The sequence below is a fragment of the Rhamphochromis sp. 'chilingali' genome (assembly GCF_963969265.1).
Source record: "Rhamphochromis sp. 'chilingali' genome assembly, chromosome: 8".
Taxonomy (NCBI): domain Eukaryota; kingdom Metazoa; phylum Chordata; class Actinopteri; order Cichliformes; family Cichlidae; genus Rhamphochromis; species Rhamphochromis sp. 'chilingali'.
In genome coordinates, this window is record NC_137935.1 from 7,335,272 (window position 1) to 7,362,920 (window position 27,649).

Sequence of the window (27,649 nt, forward strand, 5' to 3'; positions counted from 1 at the left end):
TATCTAAGGATGTCTGTGTAATCAGTTACACTTTTGTTCTTGAAAAGAATTTGCTGCTTGCACTGTCCTCTTTTGTGTAAATGAAGAAGTGTGCAGTGGCATTGGGAAAAAAAATTATCGCAGCGGCGAGCTCACAAAGAAAGCTGATGGGAATACAAACTCTGCAGCAAAGAATGGCAAGGTGGAGAGAGGGATGCTGTTAGTGTTAAAAGGCTCAGCAGATCCAGACTGACAAGAGGCCTTTATGACAATGTCTCCCCGGGTTATTACTATAAATAAAAGACAGAAGGCTGGACGAACAAATTTGTTAACTTGCACCCCAAGGAGAAAGCCGAGATATATTTTGATGAGTCAGCCTTCCCTGTTTTGAATTGGATATGAAAAGCCTTTAGCCTGGTTCCTCAATGTTGCTAGAACAAGTTCAAATGATGGCAAGACCTATACCATCCAAGTCTCCGGTGCATTATCCCTGCAGTCCACAAAGTTGCACAAAAGTGGCTAATAGTAAAGTAAATGTCAGGCATTTGGGCTAAGAGATAAAGATGACACTTGCAATTCCAGAACATCTCTAGAAATACAGAGGCTTTTATTCCCCTGAATATCTAAACTCCCCTTTAAATCCATATCTTTCTTAATGGCAAGTGTGAAGTACCCTTTTGAACATAAATGTAGCTGTGTCATATTCAGAGATGGTGTCTGAAATGAATCTGTTAAGTAGGGCAGAAAGCTGTTTTTATTTTTTTCAAGGAGAAAAACACAAAGTAGTATAATATTCAGTCAGAGCATATGTAAGACTGTCTTACAAGACATGTCTAAGCCCATTCAACGTTAAATAAAAGACATCCTTCTATGTGTCCTGAATTAAAACAACCTGTTTTGTGAAAGGCAAATCCAGTCCCTGCTGATGGTTCCCCTTTAACCTTTAGATAATGATCACTTTACAATCCATCAGTCTTGTCTGTTTGGGACTCCAAAAAGCTCAGCACCACTCCTTTTTTCTGCTGTAGTCTGTGAGTGGATAGCCACTTACAATGCTCTGTGATAGAAGCCATTTAGAAAAAAATAGAAGACGCTGAATTTCAACTTTTTTTTCCCCCTTTGAGAAAGCTAGGTCAACTCATTTTAACACGGGGCAATTCAGGTATCTGCATTCAAGGCCACCAATTTAGGAAAACCAGATGTAGCGCTTCTGAACTGTGGCCACTCATCACATGTCTTTACCACCCCACTCCACTCTGTGATGTGAGCATGAAGTTTGGAAATTTCCAAACCACAAAGTCTCATTTTAAAAAATTTTCTACGCTTTGCAGTTTGATTAAAGTGAAACATTCATATACATCTGCCAATATTTTTAACGTTGGAGAGAATTATGCATTAATTGTTTATTGAATTTCCAAGTTTATTTCACAAACGTCAAGGCAACTTACAAAAGATACTGCTTCTGCTGTGTGATGGTACCACACAGAAAAATTGCACGTCATTGGTGGCAAACAGCACAATATTGGCAAAAATCATCAGCTGACCTCTGAAAAAGCTAACCTACTCAATGCACTTATCCACTCCAACCAGTTCTAACTTCTACTCTTCTTGCCACTAACTGCCATGTATGTATCAACATGCTGGCTCCAGGTAAATGGTAAATGGCTTGTATTTGTATAGCGCTTTACTAGTCTCTAAGGACCCCAAAGCGCTTTACACATCCAGTCATCCACCCATTCACACACAGGTGATGGCAAGCTACATTGTAGCCACAGCCACCATGGGGCGCACTGACAGAGGCGAGGCTGCCGGACACTGGCGCCACCGGGCCCTCTGACCACCACCAGTAGGCAACGGGTGAAGTGTCTTGCCCAAGGACACAACAACCGAGACTGTCCAAGCCGGGGCTCGAACCGGCAACCTTCCGATTACAACTCTTGAGCCACGATCGCCCAGGTGGACTTTCTGTTTCCTCTGACTGTGTAACACTGCATCTCCTTTGCTATTTGCTTTTGTCTGCACTCTTAAAAGTTTCAGATTCAAAGACGCACCCCCTCAAAGGGCCACCTCAGATCTATAAATACCCTCCATTTATATTTCATTTATTTCACTAGAGGCAAATCAAGGCGAGCTTTTCTTTTCGCTAATGGATCTCACACAATAAGACTGACTGGACATCAAAGTTGTGTTGAAAGCCCTTTGAAATGAAGCCATTATTATAATTCCTCGCTCTTCCAGGTGCTGAACAAATATTTGTAACACACCGGAGGAGTACTTTTTTTCTTCCAAAATAAATTCTGGTCATCAACATTCTTTACCTTTTATGTCGAAAAAGTAAACTAGTCAAACACTTTCAGATAGTTTGTAGTTTGCACTTCATAGACACAGGAGCTGGTATCATGAGAAAACTGCGGTTTGGATTGCATGACGATAAACCCTCTACAAAACACTAATCCTGTAAGATTACAGCCTTCGGGTGATACAATAACTGCATAAGAAAACACAAAAACAAAAAAGAAAAAGATGCGAATCCAAAACCAGCCGTGGCACACCTAAGCAAGAAAGACAACTTTGCAAATGGCAAGGATGTGTGATCTGACTACAGTATGAAACTTGGAGACTTGTCTGAGTATCCATATCACTGTAGCAGATAAAGCTGCAGATATGAATGCACTTTATAGTCACCATTTTAACAAAGAGGGGAACGCAGAGTAGTTCCCCTTCAGGGGATCAGAAGAGATGGATACGGCATAAACTGAAACACCGTAATGGATATTATCATCACACTAACTCTCGAGGCTTTTGGCAAATGTTCTAATCCAGACTGACTTACAATAAGAGACACACAGCGTTTCAGTTTCTAGGACACTTCAACAGTACTCTCAGTTGGCTGTACATGCTGTAACAGAACTGTGTCAAGCAAAGTTTCAAGTTACTCCAAAGTTGATAAGTTAAATCATTAAAAGCTGACAATATATTTTAGGTTAGCAGGTATGTACAAAGATATATGACAACTATTGTTTTCACCTATCACAAAGGGAAAGAGCTGAATTATAAACATTAAAAGCAGGCCAAAGAGGTGTCAAGAGTTGCGCTGTAATCTGATGTCGGGTTGGGCTTTGAGTCAAGTCAAGCCTCTTCTCTATGGAAAACAGCCCTGTCAGGACCTGTGTGGTGGGCCTCCTCTTTGTGTCACTGTCATTTAGCATCTGCACTGGCCTGTCAAACAGAATGCCACCCTCACACTGGCTGCTCACCCCCGTATGAGACAGGATGCTGAACAAAGGCCCGGGATGATAGATGATGTTATACAACGGCCACTGTTTTTGTCAGTGAATGGCGGGGGTTCTTTCTGACATCTATTGATGGATATGATTCTCAGGCTACGTCACTATGGAGAGATGAAGCCATCTGAGAAAGGACACCAAAGGAATGAAAACAGGAAACTGACAATATCGACAAGCGTCTCAGGGACTGAGGTTGAAGCAATTATCTCTGACATTTTCTTTTTAAATGTTTGTTTTGCTCTTCTTAATCATTCATTTGAAAAACTACAAAAGAAATCCAGCCCTGGCCAGGAAAGTGCTTACATTTGCAAGTTTTTCTGTTCTAAATGCACGGTTGGTCCTTGGGGAAAAACCAAAAAAATATCTGCAGCACGCAAAGTGATGTCGTTTAATTGTGGAACAGCAGAGAACAATAGTTGAAAGTAAACAGAATCACAGCATGAGCAGCACTATCACTGATCAAAAACCGGGACAATGCCTAAACAGCATCAACTATATCAACAGACACTCCAAGCAAAGCTGATGCTACAGACTTGGACAAGCTGTTTGCCTGCAGAGGAAACTCTGCACAAAATCATAGTAGCAATGATTGCTTACAGTCAAAGATGCAGGAGAGAAAATACGGTTTTAGCACCATGAAAACAGCTCTGCAGCCCCTGCTGTTATGATGAGAAAATAGTCACTAACACCTCCTCATCAGCACTACCAGTGCCCAGAAAAGCCTTCAACACCGTGACCACCAGCTACCCCCGCCCCGTATGTATTTCCGTGTGCTGAACATTAAACTACTGTGTCTTCTCTGTGAGCTCAAGCACCCAGAGGGTTCATGTGTGAGTCATGGCCATTGGCTGGACTGATACACAATGACAGACCAGGCCTTGGGCAGACAGAACAAATGCCATCACGCCGCACTTGGCTCACAGCGCTGCAGCAAAAAACACAGCCATTAGCTATCTAAGTAGGCAGCTGTGTCTTAGGAGATGCATTCAAAAGAAGGAATTGGCATTTCACCACACAAATGCATCGCTGAGAACTGAGAGAAATGATAAGCGTAGAACAGACTTAACAAGAATTTGACTAAGGCAACGCCATCTTGGAAAACTCGACATTGTGTTTAGCAACAATGCAAGGCCAAGAGAAGACCTTTATGTTCTTTACTAGCTACTCAAACCTATTCTAAAATTAGCTAAATATGGCAAAGCAAGTAGTTCTTTGATTGCTTTTCTTAAAAGATAAGCCATCTTCTCTGCTGGTTGCACACGCAGACAAAGGCAATATGCTGCCAAGAGCCAATATAATAGAAAATATAAATGGCATATTGATGTACAACTCTGCCTTAGTCCAATGCAATCTGTCACAAGTAATACCATCTAAGTTACAATGTGAATGTCACAGATCAGCGAAGGAGAGGGAATACCAATATATTCCACACAAAAATTCAACTCTTGTGCATTGTGTTACAATCCAAGAAAGACAGAATAAACATGGGCTGGTACACCATGTGAAATCAATGCTCTTAAGTTGTAACAGAGAAATATAATGACTCCACAAACCAAATCCCTGCTTTTGACATACAGTATCACAACAGCTCTGTGACACTGCTTTGACTACACTGGTATTTTGCGTACAACCCAGACCTTTGAGACAGAGAAGACTTCCAAGCTCAAATGAGCTTAAATAAAAACCAAAGGAGAAAAAGAAAAACAGCTGAATTTTTCTTCACTCATTTTCTGTCCTTTCTGTAGAAACTTATCATTTGAGCTGAAACAGATTCCATCAGACTGAGACTTCTGAATTGATCCCCTTTTACACTTAGTGAAAAAAGCAGAGGTCAAAGAGCAGCAACAAAAGGAAGCCAAGTGTACTGTGAATGTGACACACCTGGCAACAGTGTGACAGACCCCTAGATGAGTGTGATTAACCCTGTGGCCTACTAGCTTTGTTTTCTTTTGGCAGCATCTGCTGTAGTGAGGCAATGCTGCAGCAGGAGTTAATGTACCGGTGAAGAAAGTGAGCCAGCTGCAATCTTTGAAGGTCCAAGAGGAGGGTGTGTGACTTCCATGAAGCTACAACCCTGTGAAGAGGACGGTATAAGATGGATTTGCCTGTTTTGGATCACCTCTGCCTGAGTCAACTCAAAAAGACAGGAAGACATTTGTGCTAGCGTGTCGACCACTGGGGCTGCAGCTTGTAAATAAGATATTAACCTTTGTGTTTATGAAGGCACAATGTTTTTTTTTTTTTTTTTTATATTGCAAAGTGTTTTTCCATAGCACTTCTGTAGCATACAGCTCTCCCTGACCAAAGGGAGGGGGCGGTGAAGCAAAGAGTAATAAAGCTTGTCAGTCATTTTTCTAGGGATGAAAAATATTAAATCTTTCCATTTCCAGAGAAGAGTCCATTTTCATTTTTCACCGGCTCCTCTGCCTCTCTACTGACTTGAGAAGATAAAAAAAATGTTACTGTCTAGGATATTTGTGCCAAGGAAATCAATCAATTAGCTATTGCGAGATAAGTCGCCTTTTTTGTTACGCGGAGGGAAGCTGCACGCTGATAATGCAGAGTGCACTTACTCGTGCACACAATGAGGTCAGCACGTGACCCCCCTCCAGCACTGGGGACAAACACATCCTTTCTGCAGAGCTCTGGGCAAAGCGTTGAGGCCCATCTGACTGAATCCTTAACATGTTGCTGTCCTGACACATTGCGCTGAAAACACAGAGTGCTGCGTGTTACTAAAAATACTTCTACGCACGCAAGATGCTCCAGAGGATAGGATAGTATAGTAGTATCTCACCGGTGAATGTGTGTGTGGGTGTTTATGTGTGTTGGTGAGGCAGCGTTGCATGAAAGAGATGCCTGCACACACCCCATTGTAATGTATGAGTTGCGGTCATGCTGCCTGAGCTCATTCACTCTCTTGGACATATTCATTTCCTCCAATGCTTAAAACATATAATAGAAACGGGAAGAGTAAACAGCTTTGTACTAATAAATCAAAAAGTAAGCCTCCCTGCAGAAAGGTTACACATTTCTAATTGGATTCTTTTTATTCATCTTTGTGGGATTTTTCCCCACTCACCCTTTGCTTTATCGCACATCAACTGGCTCTTGAGTCGTGAAGCCTTGTTGATTCATATGAGGCTGACAGCTCCTGACAGTCTCCTATAAATATTAATCATAAATCTAAGGTTCAAACCACACTGGTGAATAATCAGAAAGACACAACCAGTCGAGAATATTAATTAACTAATTTAATGAATCCTCCAAATTAAGGAGTAGAGAAAGTTTCAACAGCCTATGGCTACTTGACTTGGAAAACAAGTACAAAGCATGCGCGACGTTAACTTTTAGAGGTTTGTGAAGGTAACGGCATCGCGTTTAATTCGTTGTATAGAATTAAAAATTTAATTAAACCTAAGTTTAATCAGGGAAATCAGCTGAGAACAAATTTGATTTACAATAATGACTTGGCAATTAAAAAGAAAAGAAAAGAACATAAGAAAACAACACAAATGCTGCGTGCCTCAAACCTGTGGGAACAAGTTTTGCACTCTGCACAGAAAGAAAAATAATCAACAATTACGTGGATTAAAATAAACTTGCATTATCGTGAAACAGTAATGCCAGTAATCCTCTCGTTATTCATAAAGTCTGCTTTCACATTCACCACATGAAACTCGGTACTGTCTACATGACACGCTAAACAAATGAGTCTACACATGCAGCACAAAGAGCTTATTCATGCCCGGGAGATCCTGCTACCCATCCTTGAAATGCCTTTAATTCAAAATATAACACCCTACCTTTTAATGTTAGTTTTTGTTGGTTCTCCTCTTAAATTTCCACAGGCTTTTCACATAAATTCAAATAAAAATTGTCAGATCAGACCTTTGTTCAAGGTGTGTGGGAAGGCGAACCTCAAAGGCACATAGATAAACCTTTCATTCCTGGTTTTTGTTTACCTCGGAGGTGATTTTAAAAGGGTACAATTCATTATTCAAACTGTATTTGCAGACTAGAGTCGGAGCTGAACTTGGTTTTGGAGAACTTCTTTGTGTTCACGTTAAATAAACCAGGTATTTGTCATTCGCGTTCTCAATACAGAGTTCCTCCACAATAGGACAAACAAGACAAATGTCAGACTGTTTACTCTGTGATACAGTACATAAACTCCCAATTGACCTCTTTACCATTTTCTTTCACAATAATACAGCTGGTCTTCAATTATGTAACAGCAAGCTTTCTTTTAAATCTATTCACACTGTGGTCATCTTTATAGCCATCCATACTTAAGCTGTCCTCCTGCTGTGGTCTTTATGATTATTTATTTTGATCGTGTGGCAGTTGTGCTTTAAGATGTCTAAATGATCTTTTGTTTTTTTCCAGAACATATCAAGGAACTCTATATTTACTGTGGATATCTCAGTAAAAGTGCAATGACTGCAAGTCAAAATTCGACAGTCACACAGACCTGTGTCTAGCTCCCTAGAGTTGTTTTCAAGTATGTGATCCATTAAATTATTCTACTGGAAATTTTTGTTGTTGGTTTGTTTTTTTGGCACATTTTTTAGGCCAGCGGTCCCCATCCCCCGGGCCTTGGACCGGTACATGAGAGTTGAGGCTCGGGTGTGAAATCTATGGTTTTCAGGGTTTTTATTGGTTTTCAGCGTTATTTTGTTATCGTTTTTATCGTTAACTCGGTTTTCATGGGTCTTTTCACGTGTGTTATGAATAGATCTTCTATTTTTCGGTACCGGTACTAGTTTTATTTTGTTGTATTTATCCGCGACACCTTAAAGGCCGGTCCGTGAAAATAATGTCGGGCATAAACCGGTCCGTGGCGCAAAAAAGGTTGGGGACCACTGTTTTAGGCTACATTTGCAGGATCTCACTGTTTATTCGTGGAAGAAAACAGGCTTCTTTATCCTGATGTGTGTCTGCTACAAGTTCAAAAAAGTTCAATTATTCAATAAAATCACATAAAACTGAATAGTTTACGAGTGACAAAACAATGTCTTGATGTACTGTAGTTTTATCGAGTTGTGGTAGTGTATTTTCACATAGTAATGAGTCTCTAGCTGTTGGCCTCTGAACTCCAAGTGTGAAAAACTGTTCTGGATGTCAAGATTCCCCTGACACTCATTCAACGATGATCAATGTCCCATCCTCCATCCTCTGACCTGCCCTCACACATCAGCTTCAGTCCAGCACGAGTAAATACAGTGAGTGGCTTAATGCACTTTACTCTCCAGGGATCCCGCAGACCAAAATGGCATCAGGAGGGTAAAAAAAATAAATAAATATTTTAGTGGTGGAAGAATGGAGTGTATTCTTCTAAACAGTGAACAGCCTTTCTTTCTCCTGCTGCTCATAAAGAATGTTCTTGTTCGCAAGCATTCGAACATACACAATATTGGACACAGGTGCAGAAGAGAATCTGGAGTCAGGTGATGCTTTAAACTAGTGCTAAAGCTCAGGTGAAATAAGGAAGAAGGTGTCTCTCTTTAAACAAAACAAAAGCCAACAGTTGCATTTGAGGACGACTTTTTGAGCGTAGCCATCAAAGAAAAATGACTTCAGCTAACCAGGTCTATCAACTGTGCTATACCATGACACAATCCTTCAGAAAGACAGTTTATTTCCCATCACTGCACCAGTTTATGTCAAGTTATAAATGTGCTGCTCCTTTGGCAATGACATGAAGGACGAACAAAACAACTTTCAACTCAGCTTAAGGGGCATTTGCTGGCAAGACCGGTTGGATGAAATTTTTCTTGGTCACTCTTTCACAGCAAAACATCATACGATTTGATTAATCTCTCCAAGCACATAATCTAGTGTGATGCCCACAGAGTGCAGCAGTTCTCACCCAACCTCTGCACAGCAGCAGCTGGATAAGCTGTGATAGGATGAAGGGCATTGTAGAATATACAACACATCCAGCACTCAACATCATGACCTTGACTGGAGAGCAGGCTGACAGACGGTCTCTATCTTTTCACACTGCTGAAAAGGGCCCGGTCCAATTACAGGCCCTGGGTACACTGTCTTGTTAGCTTCAGCTCTGACTGTACATTTGGGCAGCTCAGAGATCAAGCGCTCACTGGAGTTTAAATTGACAGAGTTACCTTTTCCGCTGTCACAGCCTCCTGTGTTACTCTGTCACTGGCGGGTGATGGAGGAGCAAAATAAGCTCTCTGAGACATCTATGCAGATAGTGACGGCATCAAAGCCGGCATATTCTGACAGCCTTCGTAGGAGGTCTGACTCTTGTTAAGCAATCTAGTAGAAAAGCTCTGGAACTCAGACAACACAATGGAGTAGAAATTCATGGAAGAGGTGCAACTGCCATGATAGTTTAGTCTGTCTGTCATGACATGTTCACTGCATTACTGGTCGCATAAACAACTGCTAAAGCTCCAATACCCTGAAGCAATATTATTACCATCGAACTCTGTAGCCTACTGGCAGTAACAGTAGTGGTGTTGTAGTAATGTGCTGGTTAAATTAAGATGATCAATAAAGTCGACGAAGGCGTTTAACCTCCTAGGACCTGGCGTCCACATATGTGGACATCACATTTTGGGTTATTTAGACGAAAATACTAAATTTTGCTCTACAAGCGCCTGATATCCACTTATGAGGACATTATACTGCTACTGTTCTATCAAAATTTTAAACGAATATCCTCATATACGGCTCTTATTTTTCTTAAAAACAAAAAATAGGGTAAAAAAAAAAAATCTGGTAATTCTTTGTTTTTACATTCATCCGTCCCCAATATGCCCAAATATCAAAGAAAAATTAAAAAGGCATGCTGTGGAAGAGTTCGGGTCTTAGGAGGTTAATGAACATGAGATACAGCTTTTGAAAAGTGACGATTTGCTGCTGTGCTTATTTCCTTATTTTCTTGCACATCTTCTGATTTTTGACTGCTTTTACACAAACATACAGATCAAATAATATGGCCGAAAAAGATAAAAACTTCTCACAGTTACGATAAAAATACTGCTAAATGTGTCAAACTTTGAATGCCTGTAACAGAATCCTGTGGAATAGCTGTGAACTTGAAATTGGTAGTGGCTGCAGCTCAGCGACACAGACAAGACAGGAGCTGCATTTGATCCAAACTCCACCAGATTACTAATGAGGTATTGACCTATGAATGGCACTTTAGAAATGACAGCTACCAATATTGACCTTTAAAAGATAGAGTATAAATAAAGTATGAATAAAGAGTGGTTCCCAAAGCTCAGCACCGATAAGGTGCCAGAGGTCAATACCAAGACTCCATTAGAGATGTTTGAGTAAAACAATCTCTTGGAATACAATGCCACATTTAGCCATTTGGCCCAAATGATCCCGTTGAACAAGCACGGAATATGTGAATGCATTAACAACATGCAAAGCGGGCTTGATGTGAGTACAGCTGGCAGACTGATGGACAAGAGGCAACCTGGCTGTGCAGACCACAGCTCTGAAATATGCCTGAGTGTTAATTGGAAACATAACTGCTTCCTCACTGAAGCGTGTCATTAGAAAGGAAATAAGTAGCAGCAGCAAAATATACAAACTACTCATAAGTATAAAAGAACTCTGCTCAGTATGATTGGAGCCGGCAGATGACACTAAAAACACATCTGACTGTGGCAATGCTGTTATCTTAACACAGACAAATAGCCTTTTGTCTTAAACTGCCCTGGTAGCAAAAAAATGTAATTTGTACTCGTCGGGAAACCTTTTTTTTTGTCCTTGAGCCTCAAAATTAATTTGAAAAAGTTCAGTGTGGTTCCAACTGTAAAACCTTTTTCATGTTGGAATTTCTAGCTTAATCTCGGTGTCATTTTGGACACACTCACTGTGGAATAAACCACCGCAAAGGATGTTTTGAGTTTTTGGCAAACGTTTGGTTGTTTCTTCTCAGGTCTGTAGTGTGGCCTGACCCATGAATACTGATGACAAATGCAGCAATGTAGAAATGAATGTGTGCATTTACGGTTTAGGACACGCACGTGTCGACAGGTGTATTCGCTGGTGCATTGTCCTAAGGGTGAGCAGATGTGGAGAGGTGGGGCCATGGAAGTGCCCATGGCCTCTTCTTATTATGACTCTCTTTTAATTTTTAATGTATTTATAATTCCCAATTGGGAAATATCGTCATCTGCATGTAAACATAAAATATTTACCTGGTCCGCTAGTGCAGCTGGTATTGTTTATCCAAGATTCACGCACAGCGATGGGTCTGGTCGGGGAAATCCTTGGAATGGCAGCTGGTGCGATGCCATCTCATGTCAGTGTCTACTTCCAAATGTAATTAATTCCATGTTCCGAGTAAAATTGTGTCATTCTTGCTCACTGCTACCTTTGGTTTTGGGAAAACTCCTCGGGGAAAAGGACTTTGCAAAGACATGCTTCATCTTTTTCCTTTTTTTAAAGCACTTGAATTCTGTATCTGATCATACAGGTGTACTATTATAATGTCAATAAGTGCCTCATAATACACTTGTGGTGCCCCTACTACTGTTCAACACCCTACCCCCATTCTCTGACCTCCATTTCCCTGTTGGTCAGTCCACAGTAAATCCGAAAAGCCTCCCAGCATCTCCATGGCGACGGGCCTCAGTCGAGCAGATGGCCTCAGTGTGCCGCGCGGCAATTAAAGAGGGAGTGATGAGCGGGGAAAAGAAAGTGGGTCAGGATCAGGAGGGAGCAGGGCCGGGAACGTGAAGCTGCCTCTGCCTTGGGCTTGCGCGCAGACGTGTGCAGTAGCGCACTCAGCGACGTGCGCACACACATATGAGTGAGTTTATGCATCAGTGCATCCCATCCCGGGTCTTCTCAGCAAAAACAAATATCCACCCCTCACCGGTCACATAACATGAGCAGTGTGAGAATAAAAAGAGGGGTTAGGGATACAGGGAAGTGCAGTTCACAATAAATTGTCCCCCAAATCTGCTGATAAAAACTTCCTCCAGAGATTCCCACAACCTAATCAATAGGATAAACCCTTTAACTGTCAGTGACATACGGAATCACCTCTGTTATTTGGATTATTACAGTTCAACCAAAATTTCACAAAAAGCAGGAATGAAACGCACTCTTGGTGACGTAGGGTAAATCCAATCACTTTCATCCCTTGTCAGCTTTCACTGCATATTGATCAGACTCTTGAAACATGGTCTTCCATTTCATCTACACTTGGACCAACTTGTTATAGCTTCTGACTTGCTCAATCCTTACATTTAGGAAAGCTTTAATTCAACTAATTTAGCAGACAATATGAGCTTTAGCACACTATGGGGCTTTTAATTGAATTTACCGTTTTATGTGTCATAATATTCTTAGAATTATGCCATAAGAAATGTATTTGTTTGAAGTCAGTTTTAATGGAGAACACGAGTTAGTTCTAGGGGGGTTCCCTTGGCTTCCCGCATAGAAACAAAAAAGACCTAATGAGCTGGAAAAAATTGAATGAACTTTTATTTGCACAAGGCTTTTCTTCCAGTGAGCAGCCCCAATGTGCCTAAATAGAACTTGTGCCAAGAACAGTATTTCAAGGCAAACTAGAATCACCCTTGGAACATAGCCTTATTCAGGAACAGCATGACCCACTGCAAACTCCCATCCCCCACAGGGTGTGCACGTAAATCTCAATTCTCTAGATTCACTTTTTCTCTTTGGGATAAGGCTGTTTTCTCATGCAAATTTTTTTCTTTGCCATGACTTAGGAAGTGAGGTACAATCCATAAACCCATTCTGCAGAACTATTTGAAACTCAGCAACCTGAAGGGTACGAGTCTGCAGGCTGTAAGAGGGTAGGTATTTTAAGGGTTTTGCTGAGGTATTAAACAACCTCTGTACCGCTGAGTTTCTCATTCAAACATTTGTTCCTCTTTAGCTTCTATTTTCAGTTTCCTAATGCTGACAAAAAAAAGGTACAGAGTGCAAGGAACAATTGCAAGTCCCTTCATCCATCTGAAATAAATATTTACGGTGCTCGTGCTCCGTGTGAACAGAGCATACAACAAAAGTGGGGCAACAAATCTGACTCAGACAAAGGCATGCAAAAGCAGTGTTCATTCTCACTCTTCATCAGTGAGTCTTTGAGCTGTGTGGGTGCAGGGTCACTGAGTGGGTGTTCTTGTGACCACTTACATCTGCATAACTTATAATCATATAGATGTTAGAACTCGTATATTGGACATGCGGGTGGGCGAACGGGAAACCCTTGATCCCCGAGCCTTCTGTTTCTGTGGACTAACATGACATTTGGCATCTTCATGGCTCAATGGACAATTGGTGTGAACTACAAAATGGCCCTGTGTGATGCCTTTACTGGTATCAAAGCCCTCTCCAGATTCCTGACTGGTAAATTCTACTTGCAACGCTGTAGCCAAGTAAGGCGTGTGCTGCCAGAATGGAAGGTCCCATGTGGAGACCTCTGGCAGTGTTGTTCAGCTGCAAGTTAAAGTGAGGGAGAAGGGGAAAAAGAGAAGAGGAAGGAATCCTATACAGAACTGTTCGGAATTAGAAATGATTACCTTCAGGGAAAACAGTAAAAAATAATCTAAATAAAATGTCAATGCCAACTGGTGGTCAAATATGACCTAAATCCTCGTCTAAACTTTAGGAACAGTTTTTGTTTCGTTTCTTCTCTTAGCCAACATAAAGCTTGTGATTTTATTTGCTATATATTCAATAAAAAAGTACATATTTAGAAAAAAAAATTGGAAATTGCAGCTTGTCTCTTTGGATTTTGAATCTATTCCCCGTGTCTGTGTATTTCTCTAAATGCTTTTGCTTCCTTCCACAGTCCAGAGGCATGCTTATTTGATTAATGGGTGAATCTAAACTGGCCATAGGTGTGTTAGCCCTGGATGGGCTGGAGCACTGTCCAGGGTACACAGAAGGCTTACCCATCTGCCGTTCAAAGGTTCTGTTTACGAAGGGCAGCTAATCACAACAAAGTTGGCTTAGAGGGAGGAGACTAAAATGGATTGTTCCAGATAGAGGATGAACTGAGGGGCTGTAGTCAGCAGTCAGCCGCAGTGTAAGGTAAATAGAGATCATTTCAAATTGTAAATCATGTAAAGCTAGTGTAGTAGAGTCTGAGAACAGAAACATGAGACTGGAAATGAACATGATGAACATAACTCCCACCACCACCACCACATATAGCTTAACTGTGGTTTAAAGCAGTTTCTATCTATTCCAAGAAAAGGTGAATTAAATATCAGCCTAAGCCATGATACAAAGGGGGATAATGAGCAGTTAGGTACAGCAGCATGTTGTCACCTGGGAGACCTGCATCTAGTTCCAGTTCAAAATACAATGCTCAAGGGACACTGCAGCAACCCTGTATGCATTTTCTCCCTGTACAACGCATCCACTTAACACACTGTTTGCTGCTACAACTACACATGTTTCTTTTCCAAATATTTATTTATAAGTGACTTATGTATGTATGTATGTATATATATGTATATATTGTACTATTCTTAGTTAGCGTATTGTCTGTCTTGTCTTAATGTTGGTTTAAAATGGAGCACTGTAACAAAAAATAATTTCCCCCAGGGATCAATAAAGTATTCTGATTCTGATTCTGATTCTGATTTTCTTTGATGCAAACCCTAAGGAGGGCATGTGCACATTTTATATTTATGAGTACGAGTCCCTTTGGTCAATGCTCACAAAAGCTGCTCCTAATAAATGTCAGGAAAATAACAAAATAATAGACGGTTCCCTCTTACTGGCATATGACGTACTGTACTTTTAATATAATGAATTTCAGTTACAGGAGTAAACGTAGTTCAAGCACAACACAGCTCACAGCTTTGCTTTTAACGCATACAACTCGAGAGTTTAAATAGGTGCACTGCTGATAAAGACTCAGGCCGTTACAGCTCGAGATAAAGGGATAAACAGAACCCCTTTGCTCGCTCTGGGGTGGGGCGAGTGGTTAGATTACTCACCTACCCACCCGCCCGCTTTTCACACACATTCAAACACCAAATCTACTGATACCACAGTAGCCTGCATTGCCAGCTTAAAAAGAGAGAGGACATACAGGAAGGAAGCGGCGGAGGCCATTTGGCACACCTGACATTCTGAAAACAATGCAACACTGGAGTGAAATTCAGCCAGGCTTGAAACTGAGGAATCAATAGCAGACTGCATTAGTTGCTTTGGCATAGACCCTGCTAACAAACTGGAAGGATCAATGCCAAACTGCAGGCCATCTACATGTTTATCTTCACTGCTCTCAAAACAAAATTGAACTACGTGCAGAAATATGAAGAATTTCTACCACAAAGTGGACCTCAGTCTTATTAATAATGAGAAGTATTGGGAAATCACACGTCACCTGTGAGGCCATAGGAGAAATAAGAGACACGCACACATATAAGCTATATAAATCCTTCTGAATTGAGCAATAACCTATAAAATTGATCATAACAGGGAACAGCGCAAAAATAAATGAAAGACACTGAGAGAAATATGAGGTGACCTGTTATCAGTCATATTCTGACAGTCTGTCAGCACAGGACTAGGGCACTAAGGAGCTTTACGCCAAGCTGCAGCACATTGGGAGCTTAACTATATGTCAGCGAGAATAAATAAACCTGTGTTTGTATTTTCTATGCAGCCCCCCTTTCTTATAGCACCACCACCACGGTTGCTGGTCCCCCCGCCCCACCCCATTTACAACCACGCTGTTGCTTTGAAGCACAGTCAGCTCCCAGAGAGATATCAGTGCGGAATATTAAATGAGCGAACACCATCACTCATTAAAAAGGGAAACATTTCATGAAACAAACCCCCTTTTGTATCAAGTGCTAACCAAGCCGACTCTCAGCACGCACCGTTCTCAAAGGCAAAGCGAGGAAACAGGAGAGAGAGAAAAGGGGAGAATAAAGATAGAGGGCGGTACACCCAAGTTTGCAGAAAGTAAAAAGAGAAAAATGTAAAGTTCTGGCAGGAGATCAACTCTGAGCCTCGCGAAAGCTTCTGCTGTGTGTCACAATGACGGAAATTCCTCACTATTTTACGAACCTATAAAGACTAGAAACACTGCTAAATATTAGAAATCCTCTATATTTTCATTTGAATGTGCTCTGCAAGCCAATATTCCATTTCAGCCTGACCCCTGGAGGTATTTATCAGCGGATGGCATGTGCAGTGGGTGAGCTGGAAGGCTTGTAATGGGATTGACAGATATGGTTTTTCAAGGCAGTTTTTAGTCAGACGTTGGAGGCAGCTTGTGCAGACATTCACTGTGTTAAAAGTTGACCTGTCTGAGGTCAAGATTTTCATCCCAATTTGCTTTCAGCGGGATGGAAAACCCATCTATTCAGCCGCAAGTGTTTCAAAAACACAAGACATCTCTAACGACACAAAAAAAGGTTTTTTTTTTCCGCCACTATATTTAGCGCTGTGATGTCAACTCCAACCCCAGCCCCAAACCACAACCCCAAATATAGAATTTAGTTTTGTTATTAATTTTTCTGTGAGAACAAATAAAAAAGAAAGCCATATTTTGATAGAATAGGGTCAGGCTTACTGTTCATCGCTGATGGTGACTTTAACCTTACAAGTTAAGGTAGGAAACTGTCACTGTGGCAAGTGAAAAATGTACAAAAAACCCCACATTACACTTAAGATAAATAGAGAAATACAATTTTAGTATTTATTAGTGACATTATTAAGTCGAGGCAAAAAAAAAACAAAAAACAACATCATCAGAACGCCACCGTTTCCAGGGAAGAACTTGTAGCTAATATTTAATTTATAGCCTCCACTTGTCTAATGTGTCAGCCAACTGATATGTCGGTTTGACCCAAGACAGTAAGAGGCAGAGCTGCAGGCCAGCTCTTGTCAACAGAGCGCACAAGTCAGCACAAAATTCAACTGAGTGGAACAGCAGAAGACATGGCAACAGTATCAACTACTCCATCAACTTTTAAAACGAGTCCAGCTGGTGTAATTCACAAAGCAGGCTTGTGAGTAAAATACAAAAGTGTCTGGCTTACAGAGCTGGACAATATGAGCTCACAGCCAATGAAACAAAACCTAAAAGCTGATCAAGTCAAGTGGGTAACAGAACAGACTGTGTGCACTGTGACACTGTCTGTGCGTCCACCTGTAGCATTCTAATCATGTGTAAATTTGGGAACCTCTAAGCATCAGTTTTCCGCTTTTTTCTTCAAACTCAGCAGGTTGTTCACTGACTGGTTTCCAGTAGTACTCTGCACCCTAATGGAGGCACACCACCAGCCCAGCTGCCTGTTGTAAATTGACTTTTTCAGGCAGTCACACTGGGGGGGGCTGGGAGCTGTGCTGATCAGATCTGCTTTATTTACAAGTATACGGCCTTAGTAAAAAGATCAGGAATTATCCACACTCTCAATCCCTGATCAGCCCATGACTAAATGCTCTAGTTGTAAACCCAGTTGCAATGAGCAATGAATGGTACTTCCATATGGCATCTTCTTTAAAACCAATGAAGCAGAAAATACAAGAAAGGAAAAAGAAAAAAAAAGAAAAAAGACCCGTTAAAAGGCTGCACTCCCTTCACAACAACTTTGAAAAACAGAAATGGATGCAGATCCTGTAGAGAAATAAATACAATTTTCTTTAAAAAAAAAAAAAAAAAAGACAGATTACAGGTAGTAACTATAGTAACAGAGCACTAAAGGGAAAAAACGGTTCAGAGAAACTCTACAAGCTATTGGCAAGCCAAGACGGTGTCTCATGAAAACAGCACAGACTGTCAGAATCCTTCCAGCATGTGAGATTATTTACTTTTTCGTCTGTGAAGATTTACATCTAGTCAGCAACCATAATAAGCCTATCCTAAGATGCTGCAACAGCAATCTGACAAAGAGTAAAGAAAACATGGAACAAGTATAGTTAGTCAATTCTCATTCTCAAGATCAGAACTGGAGTTTAACCATTTAATCCCTTGAAAAGGTTCGGCTAAACAGAAAGAAAACGACTGAACAGATTAATGCCAAATCAGAAAAGCTGAGGGCTAGATTTGATCCTTTTTATTGATTTCCCTTTCCTTCACTTTGCTGATACTGCGATCCGACTTGAAACAGAGAAGCATTTCAATGATTTAAAGCATAAAATTGCAGCTGCAGCTTGCTGATAAATGTGTTTTCCATCCTGTTTCTATATGGTGACTGTCTGGTGTTAAGACAGCAAAGGATGCAGAGAGGACACCTGACAGACACTATACACCAAAATAAAGACCAAATAAAACATTATATATGATACTGAACTGCATGTTCTTACAAAACAGGCTATCTGGTAACTTTAAACTGCTGTTGTCTGGGACAAACGCTACTTGTGATATTTGAATAAACGTCTCCTAAAATAGCTTCATTCAGTGACTGGAGCGCAGCTCCAAACTATTTCTTTATCAGAGAAACATGCAAAAGACTGTAACGTCCTAACTTGGGGCCCTGAAACATAACTACAATCCTATATGTACACTATTAACTCCAAACAATTGGAAAGATGAACTTAATTTAACATTCATTCAGTCTTTAATAGTATTTGTGCAGTCATCCGCATGCAAGGAACACTCTATTTTGCCATAACCTTTCCATTATTTAGGTTCAGTGCTTATCATCATGTTTTATTCATCAGTTTTGTGACACGCAGACTCTATGTGAAGACCACAGGGGCTGGAAATGTGCATCATGAACTAACAAAGAAAAGAGAAAATGTGCCTCTTGTCCTCGGCAGAGGTGTATAGAGCAATACTTTGAAAAAACAAAGAAATATCACTTGTTTGAGAGTACCTCCTGAAATTAATGAAGGGCCATTCAATTTCCATAATGACAGCAGACACACAAAAAGAATCTACCCTTTACAGGGACATTTCATGCAGTGATTTGAGAAGGATTTGCTAAGGAGATGACAGCACAACCCCAATGAGCTAAACACAGTGAGATGAAGTTTGAGTGGCCAAGTGCCTCCATTAGTTCTTCTGGCAAAAGCAAAGCTTAATCTCCTGTCAGCTCCCCTCAAGCTACTCTCCCAGGACTCAGAGTGCTCTCACCCATCCATCACCTCAGCGGGGACCAACGGGAGACTCCCCAAAGGAGCGAGGATCAAAGCAATTTGCATCCACACCGAAACCATCAAGGCCCAACAATCCCACAGTGACACTCTCCATTTCATTATATCACAACTGTCACCCAAATGAAATGCAAAATGTCATGGAGCGGCAATTACAGTTTTCTTCAAAAGAGCATTTTAACTTAGTTAAAAGCTAAAATGCTAATTACAATGTTCCAAAGGCTAGCCTGTATACCTACCTCCCATGTCATAAAAAAGCAATTATCCACATGGCTGTTTCAACACTCAACATCAAGCAAAGACTTCAAATCCGTTTATGAATTTGTCTGAAATGTTCCCTCGACCCCCTGACTCCCCAATCAATCAATCAATCCAACTGAAGTGCATGACATTTCCAAACAAAAGTAGATTTTCAGTGTACTTCAAATGAGTCAAATACAAGCTGCTGCAGCAGCACAGCACATTGCCGTTCGTCACAAGTCAAAATGAAGTCTTGTGTGTTAGGCTTTGATGATGAGCTTGCACATAGAAACCAGGTAGTTAGCTGCTCGACTAATCTGTGATGGATGAAACAAGAAAGCCATATATCAAGAAAAAAAAAAAAAGGGCAACATTGAGACTTATTCACATGTCTCATGGGACATTATGTGAGAATCTAATCAACAACTAAGCACAGTTAAAGGTCACGGACGCAAGACGGTGCAGCTGTGTAGTGCCATCACAAGAGTAGCTTATGACTGAACACTGTAGACAAACACGGAGAAGAGAGCTGAACAACAGGGGTCTGCAGCAGAATGATTTTAGCTTTCATGCTGCCAAGTTATTACAAAGATTATAATTCACAGCCACATAATTTCCAATCCTGAATAATAGCACATTCAAACTTGACACTCGTCCACCATTCATAGTTCATTTCCCAAACGTTAAATCCAACTAAGATGAGGAATTAGAGCTCCGAAATCCCCTTATCCCACCACTCAGAGTGATATCTATATGGGTTCCTACTGCACCGGGGCCAAAAGAATGGAGCCAAGCCATAAACAACCACCTGGTTGCTAACTGCATTCACACTCAATTAAATATCAGTCTGGAATACAGGAGAGACTGAGTGCTAATATACGAACACAGGAACAGAGCTGCTGTTATTATGCGCAGATCCATTATTCTCAATCTTCCTTTTATTTGATAATCTATTTGGCGAGCGTCTCAGAATATTTCTGTGTTTATGAATTTGGCACTGCTGGGTTTTCCACGAATGGTTATTACCAAGCACAAATGGTTTTCCCTCGTGGATAGCTGCAACATGGGTTGCTGTGACTTGCATTTGTTAGGGCCTTTCCCACTTGTTTGTGCTTTAGTAATGAGGAAAGAGTCTGGAACATGTTGTATATCAATTAGACCATCAAAGCTGGTGGGCATTTATGGCGACGCCCTTTAACCTCAGGGTGAAGGAGCAAATCTTTGTTTTTGTCAAAAGAAATGGGTCCAAACAGATGCTGAAACACAAACTTTCAAAGCTGTTCTCTTCATGAAGATGTCGAAACACATTAATAATGTATTCACTTTGGTTTTAAATCAATTACAGCAATAAAAAAAGAGATAGGAGCAAAGCATTTTCATACATTTCTGATTACGCTTAGAAAACATTTCTTGCTTTGCTCAAATAAGACATTTCCAGGACGCTTTAGGTGCACTTTTCGAGACATTTTTCCACTCCCTCCATTGAACAGCTTCAAAAGATTTCTACCGTGAATCCCAAGGGAACCAGTTAATCCTGATCTTCTCCACAAGCAAAGGGATCATCTCAATATAAATCAGACAGGGCTTTTGATCAAAGTATTCAATCAGTCTTAAATGCATGGAGCCACACGGAGCCTCACTGCGAACAAGGTCAACATCTTGGTTGTTCTCAAGCTCAAAGGAGTTGAAGAAAACAGGATGTGCCAGAATATTTCTCTAGTAAAGACTTATTAAGAGCTATTAGGCTCAAAGGGGATCACCAAAGTAAGAGCTCCAACATATTACATCGAGTAAACACGTACAACCTGAAGAATGAGGGTATTAGTGCCCATCGAAACTCTGGTGTGACCTTTTTTAGACCACACTTGACTTTCTTCCATTGTTTACTTAAATTGGGGGCCCCTTACAGAGTTTATCAGTCTAGGATGTAAACAGTTTGGTAAATCTTCAGCTAGGCCTTAAAGCCCTCTCTGCATAACTAACCAAAAACATGAACACACATGCACAAATATGCGTTCCAACTAAAAGATTGTTAATAATGACACACCTTAAAAATGAGTCAAATACAGTTCTTAGGTATTTGCTTAATGATCAGCCCCACTTTGGGGAAGCTTTAATGCCAGGGTGATCAATGTCAGAGTATTGCTTCAATTATTCACATATTAATTCGCTCAGCACCACCACCCACTCCAAAACACAAACTCCCAGAAGAATTGGTTTCAGTGTGACAGAGAGTTAAACGTCACCATGAGTCATTCTTCTGAAAATATGATTATTCGACAAGGAAACTACAAAACAAAGCCCCCAATGTGTCATTCGGAGATTAAAATGTGGGAATTAAAATCTATCCTAATTATATTTAATTATTGTAAGTACTAATTATTTACTATTTTAATAAATCAACTAACAGGCAGGCGCAGAGGATAATATGTTTCAATTATCATTCCAGTGCACTCTGTGTCTCTGCACTCTGCCATTACGATGAAATATTGGAAAAACTTAAAGGGCTGCTGGCCTACATGGCTCGCATTTATCGCCATCTGCCTGCTGCCGGGGTAAGTTCATTTTTTGGCAACTAAATAAGTATTCTGCAGCCGTTTTGGATTCAAAGGCAGACACCACTTTCCATTTTTTTTCCTCACTCCTGTCGCACATTTTGTTGCAAAACATAAGCCATGCAGTCTTATCAATCCACACATTCGTGCATTTGTCTAATCAAGTCTGTCATTACGGGAACATCATGCATCTCTCTCACGCACACACACACACACACACACAGAAAGCAGGGAGCTAATGATAAAATAAGGCAGACGATTCACTGCTGAAGTCTATTTCTACGGCTTACCTTGAATGTTCAGCGCCAACAGGAGCGCCCATATCCCCACATACACCGCCATGGCACCTCAACTATCCGGATCTGGTCTGATAACCTGAGAGTAGATGGATAGTGCTCACTCGACACAACACAGACCCCGCATGCAACTTCTGGAAATCCCACTTCGGTCCAAACTAGTCTACCTCCCTTACACAGCAGTAGGAGACTTTCGCAAAACTAGAGGATTGGTGTTGCGCTTCTCCGTGCCAAAGCATCAATTTCTCGTCTGCGGCGATTCCCTGTCTGCCAGAGAGAGTTTGCACTAAGGAGAACCTGGCTTGGTCCCCAAAGCAAGATCCAAGCAGCTGTAGAATTGCTGTTTAGGCGTAGAAGTGCTTTACAAAATAGCAGGCAAGAACAGAAAGGAGCGCTGGGTTCTTATCAAAGAAGCTCTTCCAGTTTAACCATATAGCCTTTGTTGCTCCATCCACCGCAGCGCCTGCTGAACTCTCTCTCTCCCCCCCCCCCCTCCAGTATTGTGGAACTGAGGTAAAGTGGGCGGGAGGTCCTCGATCGATGCTCTACTGGGAAGTTTCCAACACTTAAGAGTTCCTCCGAGGCAATGTTGTTTCTCTTTCCACTTCCTTTGCAAAACTAGCACAACACCTTGCAGATTAGTGGGAATGGTCCCTGTTTTAGTTCCGTATGTCCCGGTTCTCCCGGTGTGCAGCCACGGCCAGCTTTCAGAAATCAGCACACCAGGCCGGCGAAGTTGTTGCAACTCCAGAAATGGTGGGATGCGCCCCCTTTTCTGGTTCTTTTTTGGATGAAATACAGTGTGGCTTTATCCTGCTGCGCGTACCGCCCCGCTGATCTGCCACCACAGTATGTTGCCGACTATCGCTGACGCTTTGGGAGAGAGATCGGGATCGGATGACGTTGTGCAAGGGAGGAGCTTGGATTGTCCTGCAAAAAGCATCGCCTGGCATACTGCAGCAGGCAAGTAGCTCCTACTCGGGGTGCTCTCAACTTTTTTTGCATGCCATGTGGTCTCATATATGGCACGATTGGAGCAGGCGTTAAAAATGTTCGCAGAGGAGTAAAAAATACAACTGCTGGAGGATAGATCTGTCGAAAAGACTGAGTGGGGATGTGGGAAGACAATGGCACAACCCGTATAAGTATACAAAAGTGGAATAATCCAGTGCACGCACTACTCACATATTGGAATCCCCTTAGGGCCAACGGAGCCACTGAAACTATTGACACTTGGCAAGGCGTCTGACAGGAAAAGAGAAATGAGAATCAAAATAAAATATTTCAGTGAATACATGGCCTACATATTAAAACTATTTCTTAGCTCATAGTATCGAGGGAGCCAGAGAATTCAGTCAGTGAAATTAACAGCCAAATGAATCCTATTTCTGTCTTTGTTATTGTCTGTTTTGCGTGGTCTAGCAGACGGAAACAATCCAGTATCAAAATCAAATTTGATTTATTTCCAGTGGCCAAAGGTGAAGCACATATTTTGAGGCTCATCTCATAAGGCAAAGCCCAATAAGACTTACCCGTCAATTATTACACTTTCAACTTCAAATTAATTAGATAATTGAGAACGTATATTATTTTTACAAGTGGGGAATACCCATGAATCTCCTCAGTGACGCCTACAGAAACCCCAGACCTCAAGTAAACCACAATTTAAAAAAAAAAATAAGCTGGGGCAGTGAAAGCTGAATTATGATCCAAAGTTATCCATGCATACACTGCTAGTGAGGTAATGGCTCCTAAATTAAAAACAGAGGAAGTGACAGTGGAGGAATCTGATTTTACTGCAAAAAATGACTCACCATGACTCTGTGTGTCTGGTGGGGTGGGGGTAGAGAGCTAGTTTATATCATGAAGCAACTGTGAGAGCTGACTAACCACACTCAGTAAACCTTTTCCCTTCCGTCTTCCATACTTTCTCATCCTACTCTCAAGAGCAACCAAACAGGAAGGTACTGGCTGTAAATGATTTTGGGGATGAATGTGATAACACTTCCCTCTTGTGGACAGAAGGTCTTTAGATAATTACAACAGATCAGGAGTAACATGGTTAGAATTGCAGATTCGACTGTGTTGTTTGAAGGGTGCTGGTTTGCATGTGGTCCAAATCCTGTCTTTGATCGTGATCTAAGATCAGCTCCACAGAATAATCTGCAGAACAGCAAGAGAAATTGTCTGGCACGACAAAAGAATACCGAGCCAACTGCTTATTAGGGTCAGAGTGGTGGCGACATTATTCATTCTGTATAAAATGGAAAACTACAAACAGCAAAAACTATTCTCTCTAGGTGTACAGTGTGCAGTTTATATACATGCCTGCAGTTCTGTTAAATGTAATAAGAGTAAGACAAGGCATTTCCACAGGGAGCATGCAGATAAACTAAAAAGTTGACATTCTGTTTCGTCAAATAGAAAGAAAAACAAAAGACTCGCTGCTAAAAATTCTGCACACATTTCCTGTGGTAATGGTTTTTACAAAATGTAATCATGCCATCAGAATGTACTGTGTAGTTTGCAGCTAAAATGTTTCGCTGACTATTGATGAGGCACATACTGAAGGTGGAAATTCATGGGTATCACACGAGATAGCAGGAGTATTTTCCAGGGTTATGAATAAAACATGCAATATGAATTAACAATGTCAATTTAACATTACATTTTACCATTGGGAAGATAATCATTTAACTTAATATACCTTGAAAGGTCAGAGCAGCAGGAGAAGCCTGGAGGTATACTGTAGGAATTAGTCTAAATCTGATAGACCTGGAAAATCTGGATCTGGAAGGGAACATAAAATCCTTCCCTTCAAGGCCAACTACCTTAACTTTGCCCTTGAGCAAGGCATTTCATTACTGCAGGTGGCTAAACTTGCCAGCTTGAGTGTTTGTAGCTGTGTGAGTCGAAACTCAGCTGTCAGAAAGCTTCCACACTTGGAACTTCCTACAAGAGATAACAGTTTAAAAAAAGCAACAAAAAAACCTCCGGATTTGCCCCTTGCCTTTGGTGCATTAACTCCGATGCCCCCTTCATCGAGCGGCCGAGGTGATTGATTTACAGGCAAGCTGATGAAATTTGATACGCTTATTCTGAACTACTGCTTGTGTCAGAGCTCAAGGCGAGGTTTGAGCTGCTGTCGAGACTTAGGAACTGCCCTGCATAATAATTTATGTATGGAGCTAAATCAGAAAAAGTAGCGATGGCTAAAGTACTGAGTAGGTCCAACAAAGGTAACAAGGAAAAAGTTTCTCCACCAAATAAATGGTGATTTGTTTGACTACAGAGACAAAATAATTGACATTATCACAGAATTTTAAAATTGGACATATATTGAGAGGCAGTGATTAATTCAGCTGGACTTTCCGATAAAATTTTCAGATTTAAATTTCACAAGAGTATATAAATGGACAATAGTTCTTAAAACTTGCATGTAAACAATGTAGGTAGTTGGTCCTTTATAGGAGTGTGCATTCTGTGAATTTTGGGCTGATACCAACAGCCAGTGTGGCCACTAGAAGATGCTGATAGTGGTAGTTTTCAACCATAGATGTTAGTCAGTTCAATCGTAGTTGCCAATATGTCAGAGCAGTCAATACCAGTGTTCAGTATTGGTGCGTCCCTAAAGTTTTGTTTCTTTTATGTGTTTTTTCTCAGTATCTTTGTTATCCTTTTTCAGTGTTTACCTTTATTTAAAAGTTTTTAGAAATGACTTAAAGACCCCAAAATTCGTATTCATAATGCTATGGATCAGAATTTGAGGTAAAAACATTCATTTAACTCATAACCACCCAATGATATTCAATTTGCCCCAATTTCAAATTTAAAACCATTGAAAAAGAAATCATTCACTTACATTGTGCCACAGATCAGTACACTATGCACAGGGTGTGTTGCATTTATTTAATGCTTCAATCCCAAATACTGTCGGCACCTCAGGAAGTGATGCAAACACTGATTTATACAGCAAGACGTGCCGTATTCGTGACCTAATGTAGGCTGTCACAAACTTGCAATTGTGAGCACGAAAAAATATGGCAGCGCATTGGCAATGTGCTGATGAGCAAAACAGAATCCAGGTTTTCTGCAGTCCGTAATAGCATGAAATCTGCATTGGGTCCGACCCAAGTCAGCTTCCCTGGAGAGCAGACAAGTCTTTTGATCCAAAGCTGTTAGTTTGCCTGGCCTGAAAAAAACATCTGATGGAGACATTTTTGCCTAGAAGCAGTCTGAACAAAGGCAAATCTACAGTGCTGCTTTAACATGTGGAAAACTTACATTATATTGTCAAGTAGGATCCGCATGCAGCCACACAGGCAGGTATTCAGGCTGAATACAGCATACTAACATCTGGAAATAAAAAACGCACCTGCTAGGCATCCGTTAACTGATTTCCTTCAAGATTTAATACTGTTCAATTATATAAAAAAGAAGATTATTGATGCATTGCATGATAAAATACTTGAGGAAATAATGACATCAAATCGACATTCTCTAAGCAGAGATGTCCAGGTGGGTATGTTGATAGACAGGTCATAGTGATTATAAATCATTTGTATGTATGTGTATAAGGAAAAAAAGGCAACTTCCAGAAATCTGTGCTACAAATAGAAAGAAAATACACATAGAACAACTCACTAGTTGAACTTACTTAAAATATAATTCATACATGACCATAATAGAAAGTTTATATTCATGTGCTCTAAAAATGTCACACACCAACACAACATGAAATAAAACATAAGAGGAGAAAAGCTAGCAATGGACATATGAGGCAGCTTATATGTTTTAGAAAAGGTGGGTCAATCTTATAATGTCTTTATTGACAATGCTTCATCTAGTTCTTCAAATATAAACCAGTGGGAGGAGAAAAAGCATTCTCTGGTATGACAAGCATGTAATCCAAATCACTGGGAAAAAAAGCCTTGAAGACTTTAGTTCTCAGCTGAGAAGCCCAGAGAATATCAAACAAGTTTTCCGATATGAAATATGAAGTTAAAGCTGAGATATTTACTAATATGTTTTATGGAGGTCAAAGGAAATGGGACAAAATAAAATCCCAATAGAGAGAAAAAGGGGCATTACAAGATTTTTCAGAGGAATAGAAACTATAGCTCCTAATACCAACCAAAGTTTTCATTCCTATGAAAAATATGGTGAGTTTTCTTTATCAAGCTAAACTCAGTATTCTTCC

General features: G+C 40.8%; 1 protein-coding gene across 3 annotated transcripts in view; it reads right to left on the reverse strand.

Annotated features, from left to right (window-relative positions):
* The window catches only part of nectin1b (nectin cell adhesion molecule 1b), a 156,634-nt gene extending 133,259 nt beyond the window's left edge, over positions 1 to 23,375 (reverse strand). For 2 of the 3 annotated variants that reach the window (XM_080888862.1, XM_080888861.1), the window contains exon 1: positions 22,444 to 23,373. In XM_080888862.1, the coding sequence (XP_080744988.1) occupies positions 22,444 to 22,495 (52 nt within the window). In that variant the 5' untranslated portion in view covers positions 22,496 to 23,373. Of the gene's footprint in view, positions 1 to 22,443 lie in introns of all 3 variants that reach the window. The other variant, XM_080888860.1, reaches the window with a different exon arrangement.
* Positions 23,376 to 27,649: the final 4,274 nt, after the last annotated feature.